This window comes from Aptenodytes patagonicus, chromosome 4 (genome assembly GCF_965638725.1).
Source record: "Aptenodytes patagonicus chromosome 4, bAptPat1.pri.cur, whole genome shotgun sequence".
NCBI lineage: Eukaryota > Metazoa > Chordata > Aves > Sphenisciformes > Spheniscidae > Aptenodytes > Aptenodytes patagonicus.
The window spans coordinates 14,279,380-14,294,038 of NC_134952.1; the positions used below are offsets into that span (position 1 = coordinate 14,279,380).

At 41.4% G+C, this 14,659-nt stretch overlaps 1 protein-coding gene across 1 annotated transcript in view; it reads right to left on the bottom strand.

Annotated features, from left to right (window-relative positions):
• The window catches only part of STK32B (serine/threonine kinase 32B), a 194,369-nt gene extending 187,154 nt beyond the window's left edge, over window positions 1–7,215 (bottom strand). Inside the window, exon 1 of the mRNA XM_076337575.1 lies at window positions 7,147–7,215. Coding sequence (XP_076193690.1) covers window positions 7,147–7,198 — 52 coding nt within the window. The 5' untranslated portion in view covers window positions 7,199–7,215. The remainder of the gene's footprint in view (window positions 1–7,146) is intronic.
• Window positions 7,216–14,659: the final 7,444 nt, after the last annotated feature.

Below are 14,659 nucleotides of genomic sequence, written 5' to 3' on the forward strand. Positions count from 1 at the left end.
TAGACCTGTTCCCCCTTGTTCTATGGGAAGGTGTCAGAGAGGAGTGAGTGCAACCAGCCTCATGATCTCCCTGGCAGAAGTAAAAGACTGATCTTTTGAACTCTACTGGAAGTGAAGCCAATATTGAGGAGTAGAGTCAGTTTAACATCTCTGTACATTTGAACACCATTTGTCCACGGGAAGACCAAGCATTTACTTTTCAGTGTGCTGCTTCTTCCACCGTTCAGCTTCTCCAGTCCTGCAGAACCCAGCTCTCTGAAAGCCTACTCTTTTGGCACAGAAAACCACAGCAGCACAGCTGAAGGAGCAGAGCCTTACCTTTTCACTGCACGAAACATCTGTGGGCAGGGATGCGAGACAATCTATGAATTTGTAAAGGAGTGATTGTAAAAGCAACGGCGTTGAGATTTAGACAATAATCTTGTTTTCTCACAGTTTATTTCACAATCAGAATTTTCCCTGATCTTGGATAGGAGTCTCCAAGCTTATCTTGCTTGATGTTTGCTTAGCTTTGAATTATTTATAGTTACCCAAAAAGCCTATCTTGACATCCAGGCACACTACATAACACACACAGCAACATGGGTAAAATGTTACCTCTCCTGAGCACCTACACTTCCTAGATAAGAAGTCACCAAGAAATTCCTTAACACTCTTAGAGGTAGGTGTCACGCCAACAACTTGTGTAAATTCTGGAAGGCTACAAAAGCAGCAGAAAAGACTTACATGATGCCTTTGTTTAAGACAGAGGTCCTGACAAGGATGTTTCCACCAAAGCAGAAAATTAAATCTTGGAATTGTAGAAAATATGTTTAGGACAATAGATGATTGACAATTCATCTGGTCCATCTCTAAGCCATTGCTGGCAGAGATTTTGTTGAATCTGTTTAATGGCAAAGTAAAACAAAATTGGTAAAAACTTTAGCTGTCCCTTGAAAGAGTCTCAGTTCTAATCCTGACAGTGCAAGGTAAATCAGATATTGCACAACATTTTTAGGACAGTCAAATGGGGGAACAGAGATGCAGCTCATTTGAGGGAGCAAGAAGCTAAGATGGAAGTGCCAGATTCAACCTGCTTTTCTTTAGAGTTCCCTGTAGAAAAGGGAAATCCATGATCTAGTATTAAACTTCACCTATAATTATCATTTAGTGTCTGAAGAGGTCTACATTATCTGTGTGCATTGTACCAAAGCTTTAAGAAGACTGAGTCAGGAAGATAATGGCTGATGGTGGTTGCAATGCCATCATGTTCCTTCTGAACCTGCTTTGGCACTCTGTGCAAACTCTTGACAACAGTTTGGCAGTTGGTACCTCTGTGACTGCCTGGAATTATCATATTGTTCTTCTGTGCTCTCCTTTCTGTCTATATTCTCCTACTGTCTCATACCATGCTGTAACTGCAAGCTCAACACTGATCACTATTTTGTTCTGTGTTTGTACAGACACTAGCATTAGGGTTTCTGAAATGTATTGCACTATACTTAATGATGACTTCATGTCTAAAGTTCAATAAATGGAAAATAAAATTGTATATAATTCAACATGGTCATAAAACAAAAAATAAAAATCCAATGGTCTGGATCTTATTTATCTAAAACCTTGATATCCAGCATAAAATAATGCCTTCAACAGCTGTGTTTTATCCATTTTTTGACACAGAACTGCCTTAGAGCATTTTTAAGTCACGATGTGGTATTCCTACCCAATCTAGTTCTAAAAGGGAATTGGAATATTCATCTTTGCGAAGGAAAAAGTAAAATGCTACATAACATGCAATAGAAATTGCATGAACAAACCAAAAATCCAGCAGAAATACTAATCCCACCCTGTATTTGTTACTTTCACTAACAAAAGGTATTTAGATTCTAAACCCTTTGCTTAACCGTAGGGCTATATTTCATGAAACAATTAGTTTGATAAGAGTATGTTATTAGCCTCGTGATTCGAGCTCTTTGCAGTTGTTATATGACTGCCTCAGACATTATCCATTACAGCTTTGTGGCGGCAGGCTGATGAGCACTATCATATCACTGACAATAACTGGACGCTGCATACTCTATTTTGAATCTGACTCAATTTGACATTTAACCATTGCTTTAAATTGGTTCAAAGTGAAACCCTTGTGTGTCATTTTTCCCTATGTTACTTTTATAGATCTTCAGCTTCCACCGCACTTTATATAAACTCAGCCATTTAGCTGAATTTAGCTACCTGAACCGTATTAATTGCAGGCCTTTTTGTTAGGATCTGTATCTATTTCTTATGCTTTTAGTACAAGATGGTCTTTTCAGCAGCTGGTCATTTAATAACGACTTTTTCTGCAACTTGCCAACAACTTAAAATCCTTCATTTAAGCTGAAGACTTTTCCAAAGAGGAGAGGTAGAAATTAATTTTAAATTACAATTTAGAATTTAAAGTTTAACTCCAGAGGATGGATGCTATATTCTCTAGTACATAAGATTTCCATTGAGCTCTGTAGTTATGACACTACAGCAGAATGAAGCCTTATGACTCAGGCAAAGGAGTGGGACTTCAGCATTTCCTTGAAGTTAAGTAGACACATAAGCACTACAGTGAATCAGGGACAGCCATGTAGAAGTAAGCCAAGGCATGTTGCTATGCCTCATTTCCCTCATACAAGACTACAGTACTGAGGCACAGCATGTCACACTGACCTCCGAAAAGGAGTGTTCAAATTCTACAGGTTCAGGATGTTCAGTGAAGGGCTCTTTGGAAATACATATTTGCTTTAAATGTAGAGTCATGTACTATAAAAATAAAAACAAGCTCTTTAAAAGTTTAGTGCACATGTTTCTAAAAGTAACTGTAGCAGAACTGACTTTTTAAGCCCCAAATAATCAAACACAACTGCCATATCACTTCACAGGACCAACTTCTAGCCTGTAACACTTTTGTTTCTTATCCTTTCCTCTGTATCTTCCACCACAATATAGGCAAATATGTTATTACTATTTGGTGGTAGTATTAATATCTCTCCTGAGTCAGCTCTTTTCTAAATGACTCTTTTCTACTATTTTGCTTTCACCTGTTAAATATCACTGAACAGAGTATGGTCAAGCAAATCCAGCATGAAAGGTACTTTTTATAGTCACCAGGCTATTGCTAACGTATTTGTTACTGACGATATTTACTGAGAATTTGCAAATAACATTTACCAATGGTGAATATTCCCCTCACCCTTCTACTGCCATTCTTGTGAACTTATTGCTGAAGAGTTGAACATGAGGAAAGATGTACTCTTTTGCTCTCCTGATATTAGTACTGGATATACATATTCAGAAGAGGATAGTTGTTATGAGAATAGAAAATATTTGAGGTAAAGAGAGTCAATGTTCCTTTGCTTCAGCAGTATTAACCAAAATGAAACTGTTTTCCTTTTACCTGAGTGCTAAACTGACTACACAGTTAGTGCAGTATCTAGCTGGAAAACACTTTCTAAATGTCTGAAAAAATGTTATAGATCCACGCCATTAAAGTAACTAGCTTTGATTAGAGGTAGCGATGCTGCTACACCAGACCTAGTTGTCTATCCAACCTATACAGCAATAAAAATTGAGAAATGAAATATATTTTTCCATTGAGCTTCTTTAGCCAGAGTATAAGCTCTAGGCAAACAAAGTACTCTGTTCACTGGATTTTCCTAGCTGTTGTTGTGCATTAACCTAGGCTAAGAAGAAAAAATGAGATACATGGATTTACCAGAAGTTCCAGAAGTCTGGAAATGATCCAGCTGAATATTTATACAAAATATTCAGTGGACTTGATAACTGGCATGGAGCTGATAAGAGTGGTGATAATACAAAACATTGGTAAAGTAATGGAGAATCAGAGCATCACAAGGAAAGAAGTGGGTGATCATCTTTGAGAATATGAATAATAGAAATGGACCAAAATTCAGTCATGCAAAATGCAAGGTCATGTGCATAGGAACACCAAAAATTTCTGCTGTAGATTGGAGCTCATCAGTGGGAATTACTGAACAGGGCACTGATGGGCTTAACTGCTCACAGGGTGACTGAACTATCCACATGATGTGTCCATGACAAGGGCGTATGTAGTTACAGGCTGTACCAGGAAAGTTATTTCCAGTAGAGATCGGGAAGTATTGTTTCCAGCACAAGGTCCTGGTGAAAACGCACCTGCAATTCTGTGTATAATTTGGGTTATCTGTGTGCAACAAAGACAGGTTCAAATGCATACAGATGAGGGGCACAGGGAATGAAAAAGCAGTAGAAATAAGAGAAAACTAGAATAGGTTTTCATCCAAATCAAAGAGTGAGAGGGGACATTTTTGCTGTCTATCAATGCACTGGAGTAATCATGGACAGTGGAGAGCTGTTTAAGCCAAGAAAAAATCGAAATAAACATAAATATTATAAATAGGTTAAGAATCATTTAATCATGAAAACAGATGTTTCTAACCATTCAAAGAGTGAAGTTCTGGAAGATCCTTCTAAAAAAATAGAACATAGAGAACAAATATAGCTAGTTTAAAAATGGTATGTATTATGGCCTTTAAAAAGATCAGTGTATGATAATGATGTGTTATGCTGTCTGTGGTAGCTGGGGATTTACAGCATGTCGTCCAGCCTTCTGGCTGGATCATTTTTTATTATCCTAAGCATGGTGGGGAGTCTACATACAACTTAAGTTTTTAGATCTACTTAATAGATCAACACCTATTCTTATTAGACAGAAAGCATGAGTTGTAACTCTAGAGCAGATACTCTATAGGCTTGTCAGGCAGCACCTGGGTGCTGTTCACGTACTATTTCCATATATTTCTTTGTTAAGCGGTACACTGAATAAGTAACTTTTTCTATGATTTACAAAGTGACAATAAATGGTTTTAAACCTCTTCTTCCAAAATTCGTGTTTTATTCTACATCCATCATTAACACGTACGAACATAAAATGACAATACCTTTTTCTGCTCGTTTTTCTCATTTTAAGAGGCAGCTGTGACATTACACACAATACACTAAAGAACTTAGTTTCTATTATGCCTACATATTCATACACAACTCATTTATTCCAGTTCTCTTTGAATTGATGAGCATTGTCATTCTTGAGCAAAATTATACTATCTCAAGAAACAAATCGACTTTCTCGTGCTATACATTCTTTTTTGCCTTTTTTTTTTTTTTATATTGAGTCCAATATTGTGGAAAACAGTGACTCTTGTAGCTACTAGTGGGAATATGAAATACAACCTGATTGTGGATTAAACCTTGTAAGATATATTTTCAAAGAGGAGATATTTTCCTATATGATTTAGGTACTTGGGAAAATGCCATCCTGAATAATAATTTGTAAGTAGTATAAGAAATAGGTTATTGTTTCAAAAGCAATGGACTCTTCTGAACTAGATGTTTGTGCTAAGCATAATGTCTTAAGAGGAAAAAAAGAGATTATGTTAGGAACATTAATAATGGGGGAAAAAAAACAGAACAAAACAAAACAAAACCAGGCAAAGAATAAATAATGACCTAATAGAAATCCATAAATACTTTATGTGCTTTTTTTTATTAGGTATTAATAATGGCTGCATTACAGAAACATTTTCCTGAGGGAAAAAGAACTAAGTGGCATGAAGTCTTCTCTGCAATAATTTACTATTGAACTTTGTTCATTTTGTTCAAAAACTGACCACAGCCTTGTCTCATGGAAAAAGAAGTGGTAATAATTCATGGAAACTGCTAATTCAAGAGACCCCAATCACAAGTCTTACAAAGGCAAAGGCATGGCTATTTTTTTACCTTAGGGTGTATAGACAAGATTAACACCATGCTTTCACTCTTGGATGTCTCTTGGTGAGATACCTCAAGGTTTACAAGACTTATTGCACATGATCAAGATTTCACCTGGCGGGGAGGTATGAGGGGGTTCTTTCTCTCTCACTTGTTTACATAGCATGACCTATGGTAAATGACTGAAATTTTATATCAGTACAAGAAAATCACAGCTATTGCACCACAATACACAAACAGTAAATAATCTGTCCCATTCTCCACACAATGGAGTCTTGTAAACCAAACCTCATCAAATACCTCTTCAAGCTTTGTCAAGGAATAGGGAATGATAATTGTGTCTTAAATGCAAGTAAATGTGCATTCACTCTTTTAAGCACTTTACATGCATTTAATATATTTCCTCCCTATTACCAAAACAATACAAATATCTCCATGTGTCCTGAACATATAGGGAAAAGCATACATGTTTTTGATCTGTTATGAATCTCAGAAACCCCAAACAATATGATAGTCTATAGAGACACAATGACCTCCTAATAAAATATATTGGGAACTACTGGGAAAGAGATATACTCAAAATTAAGCATCAATCGTCCAGATAGGCAACAACATCTATCCCATAAGTAACATTAAAACCACTTCTAGTGATAATATACAAATACCTGCTTCCTAAGAGTGCAGTGTTCTCTTTGCTTCAAAAGTCAAAATGATTGTAACTGAAACGCAGTCACATAATTCCAGTTAAATATGGTCTACATATGAAAATGACATGGAAATGCATAAATAGTGAAGAAACACCATATTTTACGCAAACTTTTCCATTGCCTTCCAAAAACTACAAGATACACTTTCTTACGACATATTAGCTAGGCAAGGAGAAAAATCTCAGAGTAATAGAATAAGCTAAAAAAAAGTTTCAGAAAGTAAAGGCGGTGGAAGAAGTATACTGAGAGAGACTTCACCATTTCAAATGGACAGGTGGGCAAAGAGTCAACTATAAATGAAAACAAAGAAGTGGGCATCCATCTCCAAAACGATGCCCGTTCATAAACGCATGTATGAAGTTACCTGCCATGTGCTTAAACCCCAAGCGACGCCGTGCTAGACTTCCGATGAGCTCGGCTAAAAGCAAATACCCGCCCAATCGGTGTGAACGGCTAAACAAAGGCGGGCTTTCCCTCCTCCTTCCCCGGGCAGCTCGCCCCACAGCAGACAGCCCGCTGGAGGATCTATGCCAAATTGCTCCCCGGAGGGAGCGGGGGGAGGCAGCCACCTGCCCGGGCAGAGGGTGCTGCCCGCGGCCCCGAGGTGCGACGCGACGGCGGCGAGCGGGGCGCGCGGGCGCGGTACCGTGGACAGCTCCGCACTCACCGTCCTCGTTCTCGTCGAAGACGGGCGCCCTGTGGGAGTGGCTGCCCCCCATGTTAGTCCGCGGCCGGCTCCGCATCCCCCGCCGCCAGCACCCCGCGGGGCGCGCCGGCAGGCACCCCGGCGCCGGGGCAGCTGCCCGCCCGCCGCCTCCCCAGCCCCAGCCCCAGCCCCAGCCCCAGCCCGGCCCGGCCGGGGGAGCCTCCGCAGGGCTAGCAGTCACCCTGCGACATGAAAGCGATCCGCCTGCCCCTGGCAGAGATCGCTGCTGGCTGGCGCGCACCGACTTGGCCCGTCTCTCATCGCGGAGGGGCAGAGGAGGGAGGGAGTTAGGGGAGGAGGGAGGGAGGAAGGGAGGGAGGGAGGGAGGGAGGAGGCGGAGGTCCTGCTGCTGGTGGCTTTTGGTAAGCGGTAAAAGCTGGATCTACCTGGATCCTCGCGGATCCTCCCTCCGCTTTTCCTCCTCCCAGACCTCCGCTGGGGAGCGCGGAGCCCCCGCTCCTGCCCCGGCAGAGGGGCCGGCACCCGCGCCCTGCGCTGCCCGCCGCCCCGGCGGCGCTGCCTGATGCGGGGGGACGGAGCTGCTCCTGCCGCCCGAAGGAGCTGACCGGCCCCCGGCGGAGCTGGCCGGCGCCGGCAGCTGAGGGCTCCCGGGACCCGAGGCGGGTGAGGGGCTGGGAGGGGTAAGCGCTGCCTTGGGTCGAGATGATTTTTTTTGCCTCCCGACTGGGGGTTCACCCCCGGCAGCGCGGAGGGACGCGGCCAGCTGACCGAACTTCACTGAGTTTACAAAGGGGAAAAGGAAGAAAAAGGGAGAAATTCCCTCCCCTTTTTCTTTCGGCGGGGGCCTCCCGCGGAGCGGTGGGAGACAGGCCCCGGCGGGGCTGCCCTCGGCCGGGGGGGAGCGGGGGCGGGCCGCTGGGGCGGGGCGGGGCGGGGCGGGGCGGGGCGGGGCGCCCAACCCGGCCCGGCCCCACACCGCCACCTGCCGGCGGGACGGGGATGTCCCCCGGGCGGGCCTGGCGAAAGGGAGGGGGGAGCTTCGGGGTTCTCTTTCTGGGTGTGCGGTGCCTACATACGTGTGTGTGTGTGTGTGTGTGTGTGTGTGTACACACCGTGTGTGTGTGTGTGTGTACACCAACGCGTGTATCTTGAAATGACTCCGCTGTAACAGTGCGTTAGGGAAAACTACCACAAACGTTAAGGTATAACACGAATCACCTGCTATATGGCGAGTAGTGAGGTCTTTCCAGAGTTGCTATTGATATTTATACAAAGAAATAGCTCTCCCACTCCCTTCCAAAAATGCTACTGTTTGCAACTTTTGAGGTGAAGTAGAAACAATTACCCGTGAAACTTTCTCCAAAGGGAAACAAGTAAAAAAAAAAAATTGTGTCTACATTGTTATCGTCTCCCAGTCAAAGTCTGTGCAGTTCCTCTAGGAGAAACCTGCAGATGAAAAATCAAATGGAGGTTGCATTTTTGGCTTCTCCACTGTTACGAGGGGAGAGGAGGTAGAAGGAATAGGAGCCTGAAGCCAGGGTATATGTATTTTCATAGATGCAGGCAGGAAGACTCTAATGTTCTCCTGTAATATCTACCACCCCTCTTTCAGTACAGCTGTTTAGAAAAGCCCAAGAACAAATTCTATGTGAAGTAGGAGAACTTTCAGCCTCTTTGCTTATGATTTTTACCTGCCTTAGTTACTCGTATCACCTGTCTTTGAACCCAGTCTAATCCTGCTATAATATTTGAGGGAAAGGTCGATCAGAACTGAATGCAGTGGGTAAGACCCTGTGCTGTGCGGCTGAGAGCTCAGAGCTTGCAGCACCTACAAACCCAGAGAGCTGATAAATTCAGACACAGCGATATTTTTCCATAAGTAGACATGGACAGACTGTATCACCCGCTGATATCCCTTACTTAAATTATTTGGGTTGCCACTATTTACATGTGAAAGCATTTGCAAAATAGGTAAGCTTTCAAAATGTTGACCCATGACTGTTCATCTAAAATGTAGTCTGGAAAGCATCACTTGCTCTTTGTTATTCTTCTGTTTATTACTCACCCATTCAAAGATTTAGTCATCCAGTCAAAAGCAGAAACAATATCATGTTACTGAAATGATGTTCCTTCAGTCAGAAGACATCAGTAGCATATAGAAATCATAGCCCTTCAGCTCTCCTTTTGGTTAACTGGCCAAGACGGTGCTTTATGTTAATCCATTTCCTTTTGCACTAGCAAAGGAGGACTGCACTTACAGTTCAACACATTTCAGCTGATAAGAGTTACCTTCTACCTGAGCTAAGTGCTTACATCATGTTAATGTAATTACTTCAATTCATGTGAAAGTATTTTAAAGTGACCTTCCAAATAATGGGAAGAAGAACTACTTTGCCAGTAAACCCCCAGGCTGATCATTTTACACACAAGAAACATATCCATAGAATACAGACATGGGATGAGCAGGAGCAGTTTGGGATTGCTTTGCATGCGGAAAATAGAAAATCATAAAAAATTACTCAAAACTGTCTCCAAGAGTTACTCTATTTCTTTTTTTGCATCTGACTCCCTCTGTGTAGACCAAAAGTCTAACAAGTCTTTTGAGATGTCTTTCATGATCTCATATGACAAGGCCCACCATGAACCAAAACAGTTCTAACACTTTACAGAGCAATGAGTGGTCTCCATTAATTAATCAGTCCTACTAGACTGACGTGTCTTTTTGACTTCTATATGGTTTATCACAGCTTTTCAATTCATTTGTCCTCGGTTTGTGAAAACCCCTGGCTTATGTTTAAACATCAGCATACCTAGGAGGTTAAGACAAACTGCGTGCTGTGTTAATGTGAAATGTGAAAAATTAACATATAATAATTAATAATCATTCATTCATGATTTATTAATTGCTAATATTATATTCCTCTATAACTCCTGCACTCGAATAGTGACACACATTATCCTTCACAGTCATTTTCTATATAAATACACCAAAAAATCATCATTTGACAAGAGTTTTTGGGTTTGCTGTTCTGAAGGCAATACAATGTATTCATTACTACAGTGCCTTTGCTCTGAAAAAAGATTTGTTTGTACCACACTCACGAGCTTCCTGGGAGCATCAGCTTTTCTGCAGTTAAATCAAATGCTGTTTTCATAATGGTGTCCAATGGAACAGAGAGCATCAAGGCTCTAGATGCATGCTCAAGGCCCAGCAAAGACTCAAGGAAACCAATGGCAATTTTCCAGCACCTTCAATATGAGTAATATCAAGCCTTGATTATATAGGCTGCTTATTTACAGGGACTCCCCTGTCGGAGTTTCCCTTGTTCAGTGTCGACGGCGGAGCGGGAGTTGCGATTCCGGAGTAACGACAGATCCCAATATGAGTATGGTCATCCTCCTTTATTCATGCTTATAACAGGGCTTATATAGTTATCTACTATAGGCACGTGCTTCATAACAACCTATAATTGGTTAACTACAGTTATACACGTGCTCAATAATAAGCTATGATTGGGTTAAAGTTACTGTCCACGCGCTTATTGCTTCTACTTGATTGGTGGTTGGCATCAGAACATGTTAGTCGCTTACTTCCCCTCCTCCTGGATTCAGTTCCGTTTCGGTTGTTTACCTGGCCCCATTGTTCCTTGTTCTGTCCGGGGAAGGACGGTCAGCCTGCTGCGTCAGCATGTCCTAGCTACTTTTCGAAACATGGGTTGCTCAGCGATACCAGATCATGGCCTTGCTGAATCAGCCATTCTTCCACACTCCCCTTTTCCTTTGCAACACTGAATACATGCTAAACTCTGAACAGATGCATAACTTCAGTATCTTTTTTTTTAATGCTACCCAGAACAACCTGAATTCCACTGCATCTGCTCCAAATTTAGCAACAACTCTTCAGGAGCAATTACTCATGTGTTTTTCCAATTGTTTTTGTAAATCAGAAATAAATCTGAAATTCTAAATCATAACATCATGCATATCAATGAAGCTCTCTGAAGCCTGAGCATTTTCAGAACAATTAAATATTTACTCTTCTGGGACAGAGATTTCTAAGCTATAGACGATCAGAGTTTGAAAGTCTTACAAGACCAGAACCAAATCCAACTTCTCATTCTTATCTGTTCTGCTAAAAGATGATCAGGTTTTGATTGTGATAAACCAAGTTCTAACCTTAAAAACACATTTTATTTTTAGCAGGTAAACACTGCATAGCCTATGCAGAAAACACAGTAGGGAAAAAGGACAGTCTAATAGAGCTTTTTTCCCCCCTGTAAATGAGAAGCTGCAATCAGCATGAACATCACTTTTAAGATATTAGTTTACCTTTTCATTTAAGGCATATGTCGTCTGGCTTAGATTAATAGTGATTTTTTTCAGATCTCCATGCAGAGTTAGCAGTAAAGAAAATCAAACATTATTTTGATTTTGCATTATAAAACATCCCTTAGGGAATTCAGTAGTTTAAAGCCAGTAATTCTGTGATTACAGCTTTTGTATTAAAATGCTTCTGATGAGACTTACAGGGTGACCTTACAGTTCTTGATTTCAAAGCATACCCTGTTGATATGCTAATATTTGTAAATTGCAGAGTGTTTACACTGACATTTTTATGTTTGAATACTACCCTGGAGTTAACAAACAAAATATTAAAATTATATCTCTTATCTTTATGATTATGACTACTTTAAAAAGAAAAGATGATGGGTTAAAAATAGTCCCCTCCTTGGAAACCAATAGGGTCCCCATCAGAGGTGGCTACTTCTGCTTGCTTCTTTCCTGAGAAGAGTCATGTTCGCTGCTGTGTGTTCTTCCTGCCATTGTGGAGACAAGGGTAGGGCACCCTGTGTTCATCAAGAGGCAGTGGGATTTTGAAAGTGAGTATCAGTGAGAAAGTAACACAATTCTTACTGTTTTTCCAGCTCACCAAGAAGTGTTCACTGGTGGTGTGGTCAGATTTGTTCTCAGGCGAAAGTTCAAGCAGTGTAAGGAGTTAGAAGCCTTCAGCTGTAGTCAAGTTCTCAGTTCAGGCATGAGAACAGGCTCTGTGGTTTAAGCCAACTCCTTTCCAGTTAGGCAGTTGGACTAGGTGATCATTGTAGGTCTCTTCCAACTGAAATATTCTATTCTATTCTATTCTATTCTATTCTATTCTATTCTATTCTATTCTATTCTATTCTACTCTTTCACCTTACACTGGACCCCAGGAAGCTTACTATGGCTATTTTCCACGTGTCAGCTGAGGCAGTGGTAAAACTGCTGAAACTCTCTTTCCAAACCACATCTGCTCCCCGCCACCCTCTTCAGATCACTAAGATGTGATAAAAGGCAGAAGATGCTGAAATCGGAAAAAAACTTTGATCTTTCCATAGTTCGCTGTTGGAACAGGCTCTCTGCCCTTTTTTATTTGTATTTTAGAGAACTTATGCATTAGGAGCACTCACTAAATAAGGCAGCAAGAGACAAGAACCTGAAACACACACTGACAGTTTTCTAGTCACTCTTCAAGCATAAGTACTTGTTGTTCCCAAGAAAGGTCAGAGCCTGTGCAAATTGACTGAGTCCTATTTCATCCCTGGATGAATTCGGAGGAAACTGTTTCTCCTAAGGTTCTATCAAGATAGTGTTAAAAAGCTGGAGTTTTATTGAGGTTTACCATGAGCAGCAGTGAGTCTAATTGGCATCATCTGGCATACTCATGCAAGTGACAGGGTGCAAGAATTGGCCCAAGCATAGATCAAAGTTTCCTTTACTTTGCCAGGGTTATGACCTTGCTGGAAGGCAGTGGTTCAGTTTGGCTTCCCAACCTGCTCTCCCAACTGCTCCTTCCCCAGCAGTCCTACCTCCAGTCCCCAAGGCACAAATCTAAAGCATAATGCAGTTTTTGAACAGATTTAAACTAATCCCAGTATGGGTCATCCAGGCATGGATTTGCATGAGGATGAAAGGGGCTTTAGCCTTCCCATCAGAAAAGTTAATGGAATATGGAATAGACTCATGGACAAGTTGTGCAGAATCAGATCTCATGGTTAGATTGTGAGGGTGTCTTTCCCCATCCTCCATTTTACAGGGAGGCCAACAGCATTCAATAAGGTTTTTAAAAGGCTGCCAGCCAGCTGCTTCACCTGCATTTCATCAGTGTGAACGCAGCACAACTATGGCCATTTACTCAGAGACCTGCTTTATGCTCAGCCTTGTTTCAGGAGATGAAGAAAGTGTTTGATCCCAGATAAACTTGGGAAATCATGGAAAGCCTTTACCACAACATCTATAAAACGTGTTGGACATAAAGGGCAAGAAGAGCAAGGATGTCTGTATGAGTAATGTATTAGAGAGAAACTACAACTATTTATTTGTACAGAACCCTAAACTGATAAAAAGGGGAGAGTTGGTTCTGCACTACATTGAATACACTGGGGTCCAAATTGCAGTAGCTTTGGGTCTGGGCTTCTAGCTAAGTTCTAGTCTTACTTATCATATATCCTTTATCTGTACAATACTGTGATATCAGCCAAGTAAGCAAAACAGATTAAACTGGCTATAGGCACAGCAAACACCATTCCAGACAGCATTGGCTCTAGAAACAGTCCCCAACCCACTGGAGTCCCTCAGAAAATGTGACTGTCTATAGAACTGAAGTCAGCTTCCTGTGCATATTCAAGGAGTGAAAAGAAACTAAAGTTACTGGAATCCAAGATCAGGAATGATTACACTCCAGAATTGCTGGCCCCAGTTTGGACTTATTACTACTGAGTCATGTTTTTGCAATTGGCTTCAGTCACAGCCTGATCAGGTCCATTATGCCTATCTTGTGATTTGACACTGTTACACTAAATCTCAGATTGATAACCCTAAGCAATTTTCACTGCAGTATGTAGCAGAAATCACTTCAAAATAGAGAGTATTTTGTTCCTTTCTAGCTTTTACCTGTTTCTGTGGAATTCAACATGGCATGCACTATGTATTTCCTTCAGCACAGAAATAACATGGAAAACTTGTGAAAGTTTTTTGTTAGTTCCTTCTTTGGTATGACCAAAGTTTTGAAGTCCACAGTATGAGAAAGCAAAACCCAATGGTTATGGTTGGAATTTGAGAAACCTGGTGTCAGCCCTCTGCAAGATTACATGTGTCTGTCCTGTTAAGGTCAATGGCAATACTTCGGTGTTAAACAGCTGCGATGGGAGCAGAGTCAAGCCTTTAGCAATGTGAGACACAAAAAAAAACCCAACAAACCAAGAGATTAGTCTTTACTGCATGCAGGTACATCAACAGGAAGCATGGACAAAATATCTTCTGCCTGTACAGGTTTTGGTCACAGCCTTTAGTTTTATATTTGGGATGTTGGAAAGGAATCTTTATAAACTGGTCGAGGTCATCAAAACACATATATGACAAAAGACTTCGGAGACCACGGGACCTTGTTGTGATCAACTTACTGCAACATCATGTGCTTGATGAACATTGCAACATGGCAATGTTCAGCTTGGGCGTGAAACTGAGACCAGGGATT